At 45.3% G+C, this 19,171-nt stretch overlaps 1 protein-coding gene across 2 annotated transcripts in view; it reads right to left on the bottom strand.

Moving 5' to 3' along the window:
- Nucleotides 1-19,171, bottom strand: part of LOC143841429 (ephrin type-B receptor 5) — a 181,860-nt gene that overhangs the window by 96,699 nt on the left and 65,990 nt on the right. For both annotated transcript variants that reach the window (XM_077345718.1, XM_077345719.1), the window contains exons 3-4: nt 9,870-9,934; nt 6,150-6,846 (exon numbers count right to left, since the gene is read on the bottom strand). In XM_077345718.1, the coding sequence (XP_077201833.1) occupies nt 6,150-6,846; nt 9,870-9,934 (762 nt within the window). The remainder of the gene's footprint in view (nt 1-6,149; nt 6,847-9,869; nt 9,935-19,171) is intronic.

Below are 19,171 nucleotides of genomic sequence, written 5' to 3'. Positions count from 1 at the left end.
GGAAAGGAAAGGAAAGGAAAGGAAAGGAAAGGAAAGGAAAGGAAAGGAAAGGAGGGAGGGAGGAAGGGAGGGAGGGAAGAACGAAAGAATGAAAGAACGAAAGAATGAAAGAACGAACGAAAGAACGAACGAACGAACGAACGAACGAACGAACGAACGAACGAAAGAAAGAAAGAAAGAAAGAAAGAAAGAAAGAAAGAAAGAAAGAAAAAGAAAGAAAGAAAGAAAGAAGCAGAAGCTGCAAATCTGCTTCCTCCCAATTCCATCCTGCAGCACAGCTGCCTGGAGGAGAGCGGGTCTAGCAACCCAAACCAATTAATCTACTTTAGATACAACCCCGTAAACAGAGCACGGAGAGTGGAGGGGGAAAAGGAATTATTCTTTCATCTTTTGCCCTACTTCCCAAACAGCTGCACATTTACACACAGAGTTCCTTATTATTTCACCAGGTTGAGATAGCTCAGAATGGCCTCAGGGAGGTCCCATAAGGAGATTGCTGGATAGTCCTCTCCTTTCTTGCTCTCCCCACCCTTGCTGGAGGCAGGAAAATCTCCTTCTTCAGTACTGCGCAGATTTATCTCATTCATTTCCAACACATGTAATCCCATCATTCTTCTATCCACTCAGGGCTCCCAACAATTAAAACAATAAAACAGATTTTAAAAACAGGGTTGTCAGTTACAATGAGGGAAGAAAGCCCAAACAAACATATTTTGTAGTCTGTATTTTGTATCAAGATCTCCTCCTCCCCCCCCCCCCTTTGTTTTGTGCACTATCGTACATAAATGCATGTTCAGAAAGGCAGATCGTACATTTTAATATAAATGAATCAGGAATAAAAGATGACAGGTTAAGGCAGCAGGATCAGATCATGTTCAGCTCCTATGGGAAGATTAAAAGCTTGCTAAAACAAACAAGTTTTTGGGTTGTCTCCAGAAGGCAAGCAAGGGCGAGCAACAGGGAACTTCTTGGCAAAGGATTTCCACAGCGCACGAGCCACCATTGGTGCAAAAACACAGCCCCTTATTTTAGGAAGACGCTTCCCCTCCCTGCAAGCTAAACTGCACCTCTGGGAGACTAACTGTCACTGGCAAAGTTTTGCAGTGCATACCTGGATCGCTGTTATGGATCTCATGGTTATCAGTACTCAACTAATTGCTCATCAGGTCCCCTGTTCAGAAGCACAGGCAATATAACCAGATCGGAACCACTGCTGTTCACCAAAAGCAAATTATTAACCCCAATTTGTTGAATGCGGGCAACAGATTAGTGTTCAATTGCTACTCCCCCACATCTCAATAGGCATGCATGGTGATCTGATTGTCACATTCCTGACCACGAGTCTCCGACCTTATTTTTGAGCCTGAGGCCACATTTGATAATCTGACACAGCATGGTTGGTACAGCCACAAAATGGCTGCTGCACCTTACTTTAAGTAACACAGTGAAAATTTTTTGCACTGTGTTAACAGCTAAGCAATGTTTTTAAGAAATCTGCACAGCCAATCAAATCTCCAGTGGCCGATGGCCAATCAGAACCTTGCCAGGGCAAAAACCCCACTTTGCCCCATGCACTTTCCAAAACACCCAGAGGGCAACCAGGAAAGGTGTTGGTGGAGGCCCATGGGCGCTCACTGGGTGTTGGAAAAGGCAATGTCTGTTGTACAAAGAAGAAGACCCTGCAGCCGGCAGCAAGAAGATGGTTGCATCTGTGGTTCTGCCAAGGACGAGCTTGGAGGTCCGAAGCAAGATTAAAGCAGGCAATATAACTGACCAACGTGCAGCTAGATCCCGGCTGCAGGATCCAGTCAATTTAAACTGAAACTGACCAATAGTGCACTCTGGCAGGAAGATCCATTGTCTGCTATTGTATATATAAGTGTGTGTGTGGGCAGGGGGCGGGGTTGTCTGGGTTTTTTTAGCTCAGTTTTGCCTCTTGTAACACCATGCTGAGATCCTAATAAAGAGGTGATTGAACTCCCAGTGGTCGTGACTTCCTCTGAACCCATGGATTTAGCAAAGACAATTTGATAGGATAGGCCAGGGGTGGTCAAACGGTGGCCTTCCAGGTGCCCATGGACAGCAATTACTATGAGCCCCTGTCAGAGATGTAGTTAACTAGAGATGTAGTTAGGAACCTGTTGTGTTTGTAGACCTGCCGAGGTCTGCACTGGCAGGAAGATCTATTGTCTGCTCATTGGGGTTTTACCGGGGGGGGGGGGGGGGTCTCAGTTCAGTTTTGCCTGTTATGCCACCATGCTGAAGTCACAATAAAGAGCAGATTGAACTCCCAGTGGTCCTGGCTTCCTTGAATCTACGGATTTAACTGAACCTCCCTCTGTCCCTCCTCTTTCCTATCAAATATAAATTCCCGAATAAACCTTTATCTACTCTTTAATCGGGCTGTGCATCAATCCTGTGTGAACTGCTCTGCCGACAGTGGGGACTCCTGTTCGGCACACATCTGCAATGGTAACCATATAGCTCTCACAGCTGAAAATAAAGGCAATTTCCCCCCAAGTCCTGAGGTACAACAACTCTTCCCAATAGGCAAATTGAATCATTTCATGGCTCCACACAACAGCCTACATTTCCAAAACTTTACACATAGAACAAGTTGTGTCCAGGGGGCTGTCAAATACCAACCCCATGAAGTAATATAGGTACATATCAGCAAGGGGGAAGTGCAGAGTTTACCACAAAGATACCCTGGTTCTTCAATCTGATGGCGAACACTGCATTTATTTTCTGCTGCAGGCTTCTGCGCTCAAAAGACATCATGATTACAGATGTGAAAGCCCAGGAAGAATCTTAAAAATTCAGGGGGAAAGGGTGGGTGTTTTTTCAATTTTCATCGAGGCCCTTTATAAAAAAAAAAGTTTCAACCGCAAAACTGGAAATTTTGAGGAGTGATGCAGAAAAAAACCCACTCCTATATAATATTTTCTTTTTTAGAATGAATGAAATGGTTTTAAAGAAATGTTTGGCATGCTGTGGACACTTATGCGCCTTAAATCCAAGAGGCATTTCTGCACCTAGAAGGATACCTAATCTTCATGAAGGGAGCATGCAGGGCTTTCATTGCTTTTCAAGAGCTGCATACCTCCTGCTGTCCTTTTGACCTGACTGGTGGTTGACCTTGTGATTCACCCTTTCACCTCTCCCTCAAATCACAGTGACACATATACCCACATATTGCGTAGAGAGTAGCTTACTGTCCTAACTTGCTGGCAGGAATGAAAGATCAGAAGGCAGTGGGGCAGAAACTGCATGAAAGCCTCAGAGGAAAACTCTAAGTTTAAATGAGTACTGAGATCCCTCTAACCAGATTGCAAAAAGTAAGGTCCATGTCTTAAAACAACATAGGCTTGCAATTTCTTCTCAAGTATAGGTTATATCTGCAATTTTGCTTGTACAAAACTGAGATAAGTTTTAAATTCCATAAATGAGTCAAATTTGCAAGGTTCTGTGCTAAGTTATAAATGATGGATTTTATATTGTATTAAAATTAGGTTTGATAGGACAGTATTGCATATATTTCATTTCCCCCAAAATTTCTCCCCCATGGCTTCAAAATTTCCAGAAATTCTATTTCTCTAGCCATGTTGTAATAGGTAAGCCATGTTGTAATACCCGAGTCTCATCCGATCCTGGAAGCTAAGCAAAGTCAATACTGTTGGAATATGCAAGCTCTGCAGTGTGCACAATTGAGCTGAATATAAAAGGTGTCCTGTAGGGGGCATCAGATGAGAGGTATATTTAGCATAGAGAGGATAGGAACTTCCGGATGATTTTCAAATTATCTCCTCCAGTGTCCTGATTGTCACAACAGGAGACTGTCTGCTTTTTGAGCATACTTCCTCCCAGTTACTTACAGAACAGCAGTTGATCAGAAGAATGACTATAGATGACAGCTAGATAGATAGTTCTCTCTCTCTCTCTCTCTCTCTCTCTCTCAATACATAGTTGTTCCTCTTCATAAATAGAATTATTTTATTCTTTAAGTGGCCTGGTGCTTCGCCCTCTCTGTTTATTCAAACTCTGCCAACAAATACTTGGAAGGGAAACCACCAAGGAAGACCCTGCAGAGGAAGGCAATGGCCAACCCCATCTCCACTTCTCACTAGCCCTAGCTGGGGTCGCTGTAAGTCAGCTGCGATTTGACGGCATTTGGGACCCACCCACGGCCACAACGCAGCTAGAAAGCCCCTTTTCTAGTAGTTAAACAGCCTTCCCCCTCCTATACAAGAAGACTCCTAGAACATTTAACCATTGTCAACTAACAGGCAATCTACTGCCAAACCTGAGGGATGACCCAGGCAAAAATGATCATGTGACTGAGCAAAAGTCCAGGATAGGGCCGCAGGACCACTGTCCCTCCTACCGGTCCCACCACTAACCCTCTGCCCAGGGCAAAGAAGAGGCACTTAGGAGCCATCATAACAAGCCACAGTTGGAGTTGGGGGCAAGCAACCATGGCTGAACAAGATGCTCAAGTCCTAGATGGCATGGTTCTGAGTGGGCAGCTGGACCCCAGACAGGACTAGTGTGAGGGGTGGCAGCAGCCTTTTTTTCCTATCCTCCAACCATTGTGTGTGTGTGGGAGGGGGGGCAGGGCCCTGAGTATTCAGGGTCCTGCTACAAACTGATCCAGGATACCTGCCCCATGGCCCACTGGCAAAGGGCGTCCTGAAGAAGATGCCTGCATGGACAACTGTATCTAACTATACCAAACCTATGGGCAAACGTCAACAAGCAAAATACAGCGTTGATGCCTGCTTGTGTTTCTGCATGACAGCATCACGTCTACAGTTCCCCCCACCAAACCCTCCGAGTATTTTTCTTGTTGTTTTCCTCGGCTTGGCATGAAAAGCGCTCTTTCGAGATCTGATATCATCAGCCCCTCCGGAAAGCCTCAGACGTCTCACAGCGCTTCACACCTCAGTCAGAGGAGAAGCCTTCCGGCTAAAAGCCGAGACAGCTATCAGGTAGGGCCCTCTTGACATGATTAAAACTGAAAAGGAACTTGGCAGCACCCTTCCATACTGCGTTCCCGGCTTCTCCAAACAAAAGCTAAGAAGTGGGCCGGCTGGGGCTTTCTTGCCTCTCTGGCTCACTTTTAAATCTGCAAAAAAGGGAATGCGTTTCTTAAAATAGCAAGCCCCACTTCTCAGTTCACATGGAAAAAGTCATGTTTGCGCAGTCCTTAAGCGGTCCACAGTGATTTCTGCAGGGTCTTAACCCCGCCAACCTTGGCTGAAGCTTCGCTTGTAGAAATCACAAGTGGACTGTGAAATATGGTCCCTGCCACTTCAGCGAGACACTTCATTAGTTTTTTTTTGTCCCGTAAGGCCGTTTTTTGAGTTGGTTGACTTGCACTGCTGCCAAACGCTGTACCTTATGTTTTCTTCCATGCTTATTTTAAGCACACACACCTTCTTTTTTTTTAGGGAGCAAATGCAGATCCTGGGATCACTTTATTAAGGAGGAGAAAAGGATACATTAACTCTCTCCTCCCTTGTCGTTTCACACAGGAAAAGGCTACTCTCCATGCTGCCTTTTGTTTCAGGTAGGAAAAAATTACGTGTACCACTCTGGGCTGGAAAATGGCTAGAGGTTTTTGGGGTGGAGCCTGAAGAGGGGAGAACTTCAGCAGGGTATAATTGCCTCCTCTCTCCAAAGCAGCCATTTTATCTAGGGGGGGGGAGGCTGATCTCAGCTGTCTGGGGATGAGTTGTAATAGTGGAAGATCACGAGGCCCAACCTGAAGTCTGGCTACCTTATACATTCCCATATCACCCTCTCCAGTAAAGACAAAAGCAGGTTTCAGGTGGTTTTTCCGGGAGGAAGTCAGCAGGGGAAGAAAGGGTTAAAATCTCCCCATGTGCCTTTTTCCTCCCGATTAAGCAAATCCTAGCTAAAGAGAGGCCCATCCTCCTTAAGGTTGCCTGTCCACCTTGTAAATCCATCTAAACTCATCACATCTCGGCGCAGTGAGTTCCACGAGCCCATCTCCTCATTGTGTGGCATTACCCCAGGCACGATAGTGAGGAAATTATTATCGTATACAATAAAAACAACCCCTGCCTCGTGAGACTCAGACTAAAAAGCATCGCAGGCACTCCAAAACACCAGGACCATTTTCTCACCTTTGCAGACCCGCTCATCATCCGCAGGTTCGTAGCCCGCCTGACAGGCGCACCTCCCAATGGCCACCATCCACTCGCCTTCCCCGTTGCAATGCAGGCGCACCCCAGAGGAGCCCGCTGTGTTTGCTTCCTCCGCATTGGCCACGCATGTCCCCAGCGCCTCCACCAACGACGTCCTTTCCCCTCCAGCAAACGTCTCTGGGAAGGAGGCAAAGCCCTTCACCACGGCTGGGCACTTGTAGAAGAAGACCTGGACAGCCACCAAGGACATGCAAGCCCCCGAGTCTTGGAAGGCTAAGTAGAAACCTGGCTTGGAGAGGGGACCAAAGCTGCGCACCTTCACGTTCATCTTCACCACCTTCCCAGTGCTGTCCACCTGCGAGAAGCTCTCGTCGGCCGCGATTGTATCCACTTTGGTCCACGGCCCCTCGTGCCACTCGGGGTGCTCCGGAGTGGCCACGTCGGCCTCCGCTTCGTGGTAGTAAAGGGTGAAGGTCTCCTTGCAGGAAGAAGCCACGTTCCTCATGCTGGCACAGTCGCGCACGGAGAAGCGGAGGCGGATGTGGACCCGGCGGGCCCCCCGGCGCTCTACGAAGTGTGTGCGGAGCCAGTTGTTCTGACCCGGATCCCCGACATTGCACACCTCAAAGGTGCGGATGAGGCGCTTCTTGTCGTCCAGTACGCTCACCTCGTCCCACTTGTGGAGTTGAGGGTGGAGAAGGCATGTGAAGGAAAAGAAAGGGAAAATATACTCACGGGGGGGTCATGTTTGGATAGGGTGGGAAGTGGCACTATTTGCTTAGATGACTGATCCCCACTTTATTTATTTACTTCATGGGCATCCTGTATTTCTCCCCAATGGGGGACACAAAGTGGCTTACATCAGTCTCCTGTCCTCCATTTTAATCCCTTATAGGTTAGGCTGAGAGTGGGTAACTGGCCGAACAAATTTTCATAGTAGATTGGGGGTTTGAACGTGGGTCTCCCAGCTCCTAGTCCAATGCTCTAAGCCACGGGTAGTCAAACCTGTGGTCCTCCAGATGTCCATGGACTACAATTCCCATGAGCCCCTGCCAGCGTTTGCTGGCAGGGGCTCATGGGAATTGTAGTCCATAAACATCTGGAGGGCCGCAGTTTGACTACCCCTGTTCTAAGCACTATGGCACATGGGGTGATGTTTTTCTTCCTGAAGACAGCCAAACAGTTATGACGAACACATAAAAGAAAAATGCTCTAGAAGAAAAAAGTGTCTCAATTAAATAAATAAAAAGTAATAAACAACTATACCCTGGGCTTGTACTGGACCCAACAAACCAAGGCCACATTATTTCACAGGATCCTGAAGATTTGATGTACTTAGAGATATGGTTGCCAACATCTAGGTGATGGCTGGAGCTCTCTTGGAATTACAGCTGAGCACTGCTCTACATAGAGAACTTCTTTATTCATTACTAAGGGCTAAGCCCGTTGCATTCAGGAATACAATGCGCACTAGATTGGGGGTGGGGGGTGGGGTGGGAGAACTTTGCAGACAGCCTCTCCCTTCCCCCAGGACCCGGAAAGTCTGCAGGCCAGTTACCCACTCTCAGGAACTCAATGGCAGGGGCAGCTCTCATGCAGCAGGGATCTTGCAGCCTCCGAGCCCCAGAGGGAAGTGGAAGGAGGAGGGGGTGGTCGGGGGTGGGGGACAGAATGTGATTGGCTGGCTGCTGGACAGACAGGCAAGCTGGTTGGAGGAGGAGGCACTCAGGGGCGGTTCAGCCTCCCTGAGTGGGTGTTAAGTAAGCCATGAGACATGCTCTTCCTCCAAGGCCTTACCAGAAATAATATGTGAAACAGATTTGTTTGTTTAAAACACTTGTTCTTTTCTCCTGGAGAAAACAGCGGCTTTGGAAGGTGGATTTTATGGCATTATAACCTACTAAGCTTCCCCCGCCCCCCCCCCCAAAAAAAATACTCTGCCCTTTACAGGCTCCACCCTCAAACCTCCATGTATTTTGAAACCCAGAGTTGACAACTGTTTTTAGAGAACACTTTACTCTAAAGAGACAGGAGAAATTACTACCCTGGTACCTTGTACCCTCTGATTTTCCTCAGAGCATGGATGTGACACTGTATTTATCCATAATGTACAAGCATATGTCTCAAGATATTTGTATGACCTCCAGGAATAAAAAGTAACCCAAAACTGGTAGCAAGACGAGCCTCTTTACGGAGCTGGGTTCTGAGTGGCTTGGATTATTAGCTAATATTAACGGTGAACAAAGGTCGAGTCTGGCGGCACTTTTAAGACCAACAAAGTTTATTTTAAAGTATAAGCTTCCATGTGCAAGCACACTTCTTCAGATACAGTGAAACGAAATGTCTTCAACCATTACATGCTGGGGTGGGGGAGGAGGAGTTTTGCCAGGAAGGGCTCGCTAGAGTCAAGATGCATAAGTAACAGGGCGATAATAGCCGAGTTTGGATTGAGGCAGATGATAAGATCTGTGAGTGGCAATAAATTAGCAGACAAATATGCGAGTTAACAAACAGAGGTGAGAATGATATTTGAATCCCAGGGCATCTCAAAGACCGATAAAGTTCAATTCTGGGTATAAGCAAGAACTGAGAGACTTAGCATATGTAGACACATGTGTAGGACTTGAGGCCTACCATTGGCGAACTTTGTTGTCCGCTGCCATGAAGACTGGAAGCCGAGAAAGTTAAAATAACAACTCTGCTGACTATAGAGTTTCCAGTGACTCCTAGCGCTATTCCTTGTCACGTCCGGGTTTTACTTGGAAGTAACGTAGCAATGTGACATCAATCCCTGTCTTCCTGTCTCCAGCCTTCCCACTGGTAGCCCAGCTTGGCCCAGCAACTCCAGCTTGGATACAATAGCAACTTCCTTGCCTCCTCATATAACCTGCTCCAGTCCAAAATGCCTCTCCCACAAAGGGTTCTACTGGGGGACAAGGGACTCCCCAGGAACAACATGAGGGGAGAACTGGAGTAGAAGGGTAGGCTTGTCAACCTCCAGTTTGGTGTAGTGGTTAGGAGTGCGTGCTTCTGATCTGGCAAGCTGGATTTGATTCCGCACTCCCCCATGTGCAGCCAAGCTGGGTGACCGTGGGCTCACCACAGCACTGATAAAACTGTTCTGACTGAGCAGTAATATCAGGGCTCTCTCAGCCTCACCTCACTCACAGGGTGTCTGTTGTGGGGAGAGGAAAGGGAAGGTGAATGTAAGCCGCTTTGAGACTACTTTGGGTAGAGAAAAGTGGCATATAAGAACCAACTCTTCTTCATTAGTTGGTGCTTAGAGATCTCTCAGAATCCCAAGTGATCTCCAGAGTATAGATGTCAGTTCTCCTAAAGAAAATGGTTGCTTTGAAGTATGTGCTACACCCTGCACCCTCCCCAGGCTCCATCCCCAAGTCTCCAGGAATTTCTTGATCCTAAGGAAAGGGAATCAACACCTACCCTGACCACCACCCACCTTGTGGAAGTCCTCTGCTGGACTAGCTTATCAATGCTTACCTTCTCCCATTTCCCTCTGGTATCTGGAGGGGAGAAACAATTAATTGATAAGGATAAATAAAGGAAACTGAGAGAAAAGTAACCCAGGAGTATTTACAAATCCTGAAAGCTGTGTTTGCCTGTTGCCAGTCTTCAAAGCCTCGCATTCTGCAGTGTCAAACAACACCCAAACAGCGTAGATTGAGAGGGAACACCTACCCCATCAAGTGGATGCGCAGTCCAGCCTATCTCAGACGTCTCCCCCGTTGTATCCAGAAGAACTTCTGTTTAAAAAAGAAGAAGAATAGAAGGCAAAATTTGATGATTTTGGACTAACTTTCTGTTAGGTGGCCATATATGTCATATGTTTCCTCCACCCCCATCCCTAGGAGGTGGGGATTACTACCACTGGCCTCAAATCCTGGTGGTACGAACTGCTCTCATGTCACAGTTGACTTTTGGTGATTGTGTAGGGTAGCCTTTACTGTTGAGAACCCCCTGAAACAGGGCCGGATTTACATGAAAAGAGACCCTAGGCTATTCCACATGTGGCTCTTTCACCTCCCATTTTTAAGTTTGTAAATTACATGAGAAATAATAAAATACATAATTGCTGTGATATATATCAATGAGTTAAATGAAACATGTTGTGATTGGTGTAATAGTGTAATTTTAATTTTGCTAACAATTTGAATATAGGCCCCTCTTGATCTTGAGGCCCTAGGCTGAAGCCTAGTTAGCCTATAGGAAAATCTGGCCCTGCCCTGAAACATTCTTCAGGCTTCAAGAAACCTCAGAAATGCTGCAATTGTGCAGAATACAGTTGGGAAACAACTGTATACATGCCCACCTGGGGCCCTTCCCCTCCCCTCCAGGCCCATCATTGGCCATGGGGGGGGGCAGTGGGTCAACATGACCATATATGGACATATCACAATACAATACATACAATACAATACAATACAAAAACCTTTAAGGGTGTCCAAAATATAAAACAGTATACAAATTACTTCTGTAATACAGATCTATAAAGCTGTAAAGAATTGCAGCAGACAAGGGAGCAGCAAATACAAGAAAATAAAGCCAGTAATGTTTACTGCTTTACCCTGTAGGTCATAACTATAGATAAAAACTTGGCTACCCGTTCAGTGGTCTCCAAGCAATTATCAATAAGCACCAATTCAAGAGACCTGGCATCTGCTACATTAGAACAGGGAAAAGTGGGGAGATCAGGTCAGAACGTTGGTTGTTATACATCTCACATCGCAGAATGATATGGCTATGTATGTATGTATGTATGTATGTATGTATGTATATCAATTAATTCCCACCCTTTTGGGAAACCCTTCCAGTACCATCAAGAAACCCCAGGGTTTCAGGAAACCCTGGTTGAAAAAGCCTGGTATAGGGTTTTCAGAGCAAGGGGCAAAAAGCAATGGTTTGCCTTCCTTGGAGTTCTTCCAACCAATTCCTAACCAGGGCTGACTGCGTAGGTTCCAAGATCTGAGATCAGGTTAACCTGAGCCATCTAAGTCAGGTTTGCCTCCAAGCCTACTTGCTAACGAATATGAAATCTAGGTGGTTGTCGTAAATCTGTTTGTTGTTTTTTCACACAATTTGTGCTTATGCGTTTACTGGCACACATGGTCAAGGCTTTGGGATTCTCACTTGTACAATGCTACCCATTGTGTACAGAGACCTCACAACTAGGGAACGATTCATGTTCACTTAGGCTCTTCATACAAAGCCTTACTTTTGAGAAGCACCTAGCACAGATTTCACCCTTGGAGATAAAACACATCTATCTCTTTTCGGCATAGGACCTCCTAATGTATTTCCGAGGCCTACATGTTAGCTAAACCTCCTGCAAGCGACTGCATGGTTTGACCCACAATCTGTTAACAGGGGCTTTGATTGAAGGGAGACAAGTGTGGCAGAAGCTATCAATGCCTCACATGTTATAGCGCAGAAAAGGGGGAGCTGCGATTCAAATTTTGCCTCAGACAGATCGACTGGTTTGCAAGCCATTCACAGCTGCCGCCCCCATCAGCAATATGGGCATAATAATACTGGCCTACTTTACAGAAAGTGTGTAAGGCTGTATATGGAGCACTCCAAACAGTGTGAATAGTGTGCATTATTTATTAATATGTGGGCCTGCTGCATTCACACCTTACAGTTTTACCCAGGCATATATATTATTGCATGCATGAATAAACCCAAGAAGCAAGGGGGGTCTGGCGTAGTCTGTACGATTGACATGACCAGACAAAAACGCTGTCACGTGAGGGCCAATTTATGGCAGCTCTGTCCTGTTTTCAAGGCACAAGACGTGTTGTAAAACATTTAATTTTGAGCTGGGCTTGTGATTTAAACACATATCCTTGTTGAATATAATAAATCTGTTTGACAGCCTTTAACCTAAGCAGAATCCCAGGCAGAGTAAGCGAGGAAGTTTTGTTTTGGGACAGTGTTGTTGTATCGGTTAAGACTGGCTTGTTTTCCACTTGGGCAGTTCTTTTTTCTTGAAATTATTGTTCAATTTCCCCGGAGTAATTGTTAAACACCTAAGCTTATTTGTATTCGCAGTTAAGAAACACAAAAGAACATTTCTTGTGCAGATGTCTCTTTTCTACTCACTTGGTTCAAATGTAATAACAAATATAGGTTCCATCTTATATGTTTTGTCTGAGGTAAACTTTGCTCATAAAACACCAGCTTCTGTTGCAATAACTTATTGAGAAACTGATTACATAGAAGGAGAGGCATTCATGGACTGACTTAGAGATTAATGTATTTTAGCCACAATTAGGTTTTTTACATTTGATAATTTAAAGTTTTTTGCACCCAAATATTTGTCTGTATCTTCCTGACATTCTCAATGTATGTTTAAATTTTGGTCCAGACAACCGTAAATAAAATTGCTTGTTGACTGAATGAGATTCTGTTAACTGGTGCTAACCGACATTAACTGACAAAACGTGACAGAATTCTCCCAGCATGCACTGCTCCTCCCTCCAATATGCAGAGTACCTGCATGCAAGGATGTAGAAACCTCAAGAAGATGAGCAGTCTGCCTCTGCGTACCATCCCTGACCTCACTGGGGAGGGTCTCCTATCTAACTACTAGTCAGGGCTGACCCTGCTTAGCTTGCAAGATATGTCCACACTGGGTTATCTAGGTCAGGGTCAGAGAAATGTAGGTCAAGTAAAAAAAGAGATAGGGAAAAGGACCCCCATTCCTGAATGTTTCCAAAAGAAAAAAAGAAAAAATTGCAACCAGAGGACACCTTGTACCAAATACATTCTGTTTTAGAACGTATGATTTTAGCAGCTCTGTCAAAACTATTTAATGGAATTGACCTGCCCCCCACCAGGCAGAATGAACTCTCAAAGCAGATCCAGTCCCTTTTGGAACAAGAGCAGCTCTTCTGCCATGCTGTTGGTTGGGGCCAATGAGATGGATGATGTCTACTGGGCCCTCCCTATAAAATACCCCTTAGACCAGGGATAATCAACCTGTGGTCCTCCAGGTGTTTTCACCTGGAGTCCTCCATGGATTTCAATTCCCATGAGCCCCTGACTGCAAACACTTGTAAGGGCTCATGGGAATTGTAGTCCATGAACACCTGGAGGACCACAGGTTGACTACCCCTGCCTTAGACCACAAGCCAGTTCTGGATGAACTGCAGGCATACAAAACCAGGACTCTGAATATTATTTCAAGCGGCTGACAAAATTGATATCAAACTCAGTTTTAATGAATTGTTTTAATTATAGGAATTGCGAATGTACAAAATGATGGACAACACCCTGAGCCGGCTTGCTGGGAGGGTGGTACACAAATCAAATCAAACAAATAAATAATAATATTTTTTAAACAACTGCAGCTGACACCAAAAAAAAGATAGAAGAGCTTGTTTCAGTCCTTCCAAGCCCGCAGTTCTCTGAATTCGCCCTGACAGCCTGCAATTGGAAGCTATTGATCTTTCACAAGCAGATTCTGATTAGGGAAAGAAATACCATGGTAGCATTTTGAAGGGTACGTTATTCATCACTCAATGACCCGATGTGGATTTCATGCTACTAATCGGTCCACTGTTACTATGACACTATGTGGGATAATGACACATTAATGATGATCTAAAGTTTAATGTAATGCCATATCCAGATTTTACTGACAGACCCTAAATATTGTGATCTGTTAGGCTGGAGGCCTACATTTCATAAATACCAGACAGTATAACTTTACATGGTAGCAGTTAATGGCTAGACTCTATGGTTGCCACTAGGCCTGGAGAGAAAAATGCTCTGTCCCTTTCATAGAGGCTTTGTGGATGTGATTTAGATGTCAATGTTATTTCCCCCCATGCCAAGAAAAATTTCACCTGTCCATTTCCACAAAGCTAGGCTCTATTAAAAGCAAAGGACATTTTTTTCTCCAGGCCAGCTGGCAACTCTGCTTGCACCTGACAATTCAGCCTAGCCAGAATTAAGAGTTTTCACCCTAAGGAGCCTCTTTACAATGGAAAAGCAGGTTTTGAACTTGGCCGAGTAGAAAGGTAGAATGCAAACCAGTGTGTTTTATGGTCCTAAAATAATAAAGTTTAGACCAGGCTTTCTCAACCAAGGTTTCATGAAACCCTGGAGTATCCTGATGGCCCTGAAAGGGTCTCCCAAATGGGTGGTCACATTGACCTGGCCCCTTCCTCCCAAAATGGCCACTGAGGGGCCTGGAGAGGGTGGGAAGGGGAGGGGCCCCAGGTGGGCATGCACACAGCCATGGTTCCTGACCATATTCTGCATGATCGTGGCACTTCTGAGGTTTCTCGAAGCCTGAAGAATGTTTCAGGGGTTTCTCAATTGTAAAAAAGTTGAGAAAAGCTAGCTTAGACTGTACAAGAAAATATGCAGTTTTCTCCAAAATTTCCAGATGTCTGCCCAGCGGTTACTGAGCTCTGTTCAAGGTACTGACTACCATATACAAAGCCGTTCATGGCCTTTGTTCCTCAGATCTGTGGGTCCACCTCTTCCCCTGTGCAGTACCATGAAAGTTCTGTTCATTGGAGCAGAGTCTCCTGCAGATGCCACCTTGCACATGGGCAAAATCAACAAGTACTCATGCACATGCCTTCTTGGCAGTGGCACCCTACCTTGTGGAATGGCCAGCCAGAAAAGGTCAGCTATGCAAAACTGAATTATTCAAACAGGCTTTTTAACCCAGGTAATAAGGGTTTAAAATAATGAAATGGTCTGGTAAGGAAGGGTCAGTTATGGATGTTAATCTTATAATCAATTGGAAGCAGCAATTAAGGCTAATATAGTAATCTCCCAGTGTGACTGGCAACAGTTATTTCAGGCTCAGAGCTTAGCATTGTAGCAAAATGAAGAAATAGGATGTGGTCGAAGCTTGTGCCTAGACTGCAAAAAGGGAAGTTGGGGAAATCCCCTGATATAGCAGCTTAAATGCTAAAATTGAAAAACAATATGCCTTGTGCAAAACTTGTGCAATGCATAGTTTGTATGCATGTCAAGGGTGTTATATGAATAAGGAATAATGTGGTTGTGTGACTCATACACAATTTCTCAAAGGTATAAAAGATTAATGCTTGTGTATTTGAATTAAAGTTTTGTCTACCTTCAGAACCTATTTGTTGTGTCTGCCTTTGTGTGCGGCACAACAGGCAGAAAGCCTGCAATTTGTATGATAGTTTGCTGCCTGGGCAAAATGATTGTTGTTGTTGTTAGGTGCGAAGTCGTGTCCGACCCATTGCGACCCCATGGACAATGATCCTCCAGGCCTTCCTGTCCTCTACCATTTCCCGGAGTCCATTTAAGTTTGCACCGACTGCAAAATGATAAGGACTAGAAACAGGCATGAACTGGAAAATTCTGGTTGCGGTTGGGGTGTTACCGAACTGAACTACTGAACCAAAAGCACTGAAATGTACTGTTCAGTTCGGGCCAGTCCATTTCACTTTTCCTTGCTCAGAAGCACAGGGGAACGAACAGACTGCTGAAATGGCTGCCAGCCATTTAAATCTAACAGTTGACAGAAGGAGCAACCAAACAGTGAAGTTTAAATGGCTGGCAGACATTGCACTAACTGATTTTGCTCCCTCCTGCTTCAAATCAGGGGGGGAAGTGAAACCAATCTGTGAAATGGATGGCAGTAATTTCAGCAGTCTGTTTCGCTTCCCCCCACTTGGAAGAGTGAAGCAAAGTGAATAGTTTAAATGGCTTGCATCCATTTAAACCTAACAGCTGATGGGTGGGCTGCCCTGACCCACTGCTAAGTTTAAATGGCCTGAATCCCTGAACCAGACAAAAATCTAGGGAACACTCAAGGGAGGCACCTTCCCTGAACTTCAGTTTGGGGTGGGGATGAACTGGGCCAAATTTGTGATAGATTTTTTAATCATGAACCACAATTCCTAACCATGGACTAAATTACGGTGTATTATAGTTCCTGTCTATTTCTGTATGTATGATTCCACTATGTAATTTCTGCATTGCTTAACATGTCATCATAAGGCAGAAGACAGGCTAGCCCAATCTTGTCAGATCTTGACCGTTTATGCACTGGAGGTTTCATGCCGGGCTGCCGCTGGAGTTTTAGTCATGGCAGCTCCACACCTCATCTTGCAACCACACAGGGGAGCATTTGTCCTGGTGCATCTCATCCACCCCCAATTAGTGCTCCTGCATGGGAGCTGGGGCAGTGAAGTTCCCAGTGCATAAACGATCCTTAGACCAGATTCTGGATGACCACATTCACTGCCCAGATGCAGGAAATAGCCCACCACTTCTGAATGTCTCATGCCTTGAAAACCCTGCAAGCTTGCCTGTGACTTGATAGCTCTTTCCACCACCGATAGGGCAGGAGCAGCCCTGTCCTAGAGAGCAGCTCTATGCATTCTCTTTGCTTAAATGACATGACTTACCCCATGGCTATTCAATCTGCAGGTCATTTTGAAAGACATTCCACAAAATATAGCCAACAAAACAAATTAGCCCTGTTACACTTAAGGCATTTCTGCGGCCAGTTCTCATCAAAGGCAAACATGCAAAAGCTGTTTTGAAAATAGAGATTTTGAAAAAGAGAAGGAGGAAAGATGGGAAGACAGGGGGGGGGCAGAAAACCTTGCTTTTGCTGGCCTCTGCTCTAAACCGCTTCTCCCCAGATGGTTTCTCTCCAGTGATCCAAGTAATTTTGGGGGGATAGCATGAATATTTCACAGGCTAACAAATACACATGGCCCCAGCTGCCAGGGCTGACCCTCTGATGGGAGATATTTTTAAAAGCTGCTGCAAGAAAATGATGAGCTGGTATATTTTCCAATGTTCTGCCCAGGTTAGAGAGCTGGGAGCAGAAACTGCTGTCAAGTGGCTGCACTTTCGGAGAACTGTAGGGTTTTTAAGTCAAGGGAGGCAGAGGTAGTTTGCCACTGCCTGCCTTGGTTTTTTTGGTGGGCTCCCCTCCATGTATAAACCAAGGGCAACCCTGCTTAGCTTCCAAGATCCAAAGAGTAGTGGGCTATCCAGGTTGGGGCTAAGAGGAGTGGAGAATCAAACCCGGCTTTCCAGATTAGAGGCCGCTGCTCTTAACAACTGCACCAAGCTTATACTGTCTTATACCTCAGGCTAGAACAACTTATAGTGCTGCCATATCTCAGGGCTCTGACTTGAGGTCTCTAGTCTCTTCCTCAAGTTCTCCAAGATGGCGTCCCCATTGTCATCACTCTACAGCAGTTGTTTATCTCTTGGTTGTCTCATCCACAGAGGAAAAGCAAGTTGTGAATGATCGCTGTAGCACAACAATAGCACAATACCCACCAGTGGAAAGATGGAATCCCAGAGGGACGAGACCAAAACCAAGGACTTGAAGACCTGGAGACCTAGCGAACCCTAATGATTTATGACCATTCCAATGGAATACAGACTGTCAACCATGTATATTTTTCAATAAAATCCCTTTTTGTTCATTCCAAAGTTGGCCTCTGCCTGAGATTTCTGGCTAGGAAACACAGGTGGAAAATCTCACTTGTTACCCATCTTGCCCAGCAATTCCTAATTCCTCCATCATATATTCAAGAAGCGAGCCTATTTTAGGGAATACTGTCCTCTCCAGTGTATTTTACTGGTCATTTTTTATGTTTTTGTATATATATATATATATTAATGCTAGTTGTAATGAAGGCATGCCTTGCTCATGCTCTGTGTCTACAAATGCCCTAAAAGAGTCAGCAAAAACTAAATGGCGAACTCTGTAGGGGCTTGCAATCCAGACAACCTCTGCCACTCCCCTGGGAATCCTAACACTCAGGTAATGCGCATACTGAACCTTCTCTCCACCACATCCCAAATCACTGTCCATTTACCTTGTGTCAAAGACCTCAATGAGAACCACTGGGAACTGACCTGGGTGTAAACTGCACGGAGCTTTTATTCCAGTCCCAGGTCGATTCAGTCCCTGCCGTCTACACAGAATGCGATTTCCGTTTTGATTTTGGGCGATTTAAATTTTCCTTCTGCAGCAAGAAGGATTGATCTGGAGTGACCCTACCTTTATTGTGCGATATCTTAGAGTGCTTTTAATGCTCAATATTTCAAAATTCGGATTAGAGAAAGCAGGCTGTTTTGAACCTCTGTGGTAGAGATGCCCTGATTGGCCAAAGGTGGCCATGTGACAAGCTTGCCTTAAAGGAGAAGCCCCTAATTTATCTCAACTTCTGTTGGTCTTGGATTTTTTCTCTCTCCTCTGCCTTCTTCCCCCCCCCCTCCAAGAAAAGACAGAGGCTCACTGATTGCCTCCTCTTCCCCCCCCCTTCAAGAAAAGAAAGAAAGATGCTTGGCTCCCCCCCCCCTTCTGAACTACCCTAACCACATGTAGAACACTTTCCTGTTTCAATGGCGGGGGGGAGAGGAAGACCAGAGTTCAAATCGATCTGAATTCAACAGGATTGACAATGGAATAAACAAAGTAAGTGCAGACACTGCCCTGGTCTCTATCTGCATAGCCCCACCCCTTCATTTGCATAACCCAACACTGGGTTCTGTTTTCTTTTATGCTAAGTTGGGACAGAATTCCAGGAATGGCAGCTGTCTTATACATATATTGATTACCGTCTCCAGTGCATCAATACTACCATTAACCCCAGTGTCTTACTGAGCTCAGCCATATTGATCTGTCTAATCCAGCCTTTCTCACCTTTTTACCACTGAGAAACCCTGAAACATTCTGCAGGCTTTGAGAAACCCCAGAAATGGTACAATTGTGAAGAATATGGTGTACACACCCACCTGGGGTCCCTCTCGGTCCCCCTTGGCAATTTTGGGGAGGGGGGGCAGGTCAACATCACCACATCTGGCCATATCACCCGATAAATGTTTAACAAATTTAAAATATATATTAACAATTAATTAACTCCTACCCATTCAGAAAACCCTTCCATGGCTATCAAACCCCCCCAGGGCCATTAAGAAACCCTGTTTGAGATAGCCTGGTTATGATGTTCCAT

This window comes from Paroedura picta, chromosome 7 (assembly GCF_049243985.1).
Source record: "Paroedura picta isolate Pp20150507F chromosome 7, Ppicta_v3.0, whole genome shotgun sequence".
Taxonomy (NCBI): Eukaryota; Metazoa; Chordata; class Lepidosauria; order Squamata; family Gekkonidae; genus Paroedura; species Paroedura picta.
This window is presented reverse-complemented; position numbering and strand designations above follow the sequence as displayed.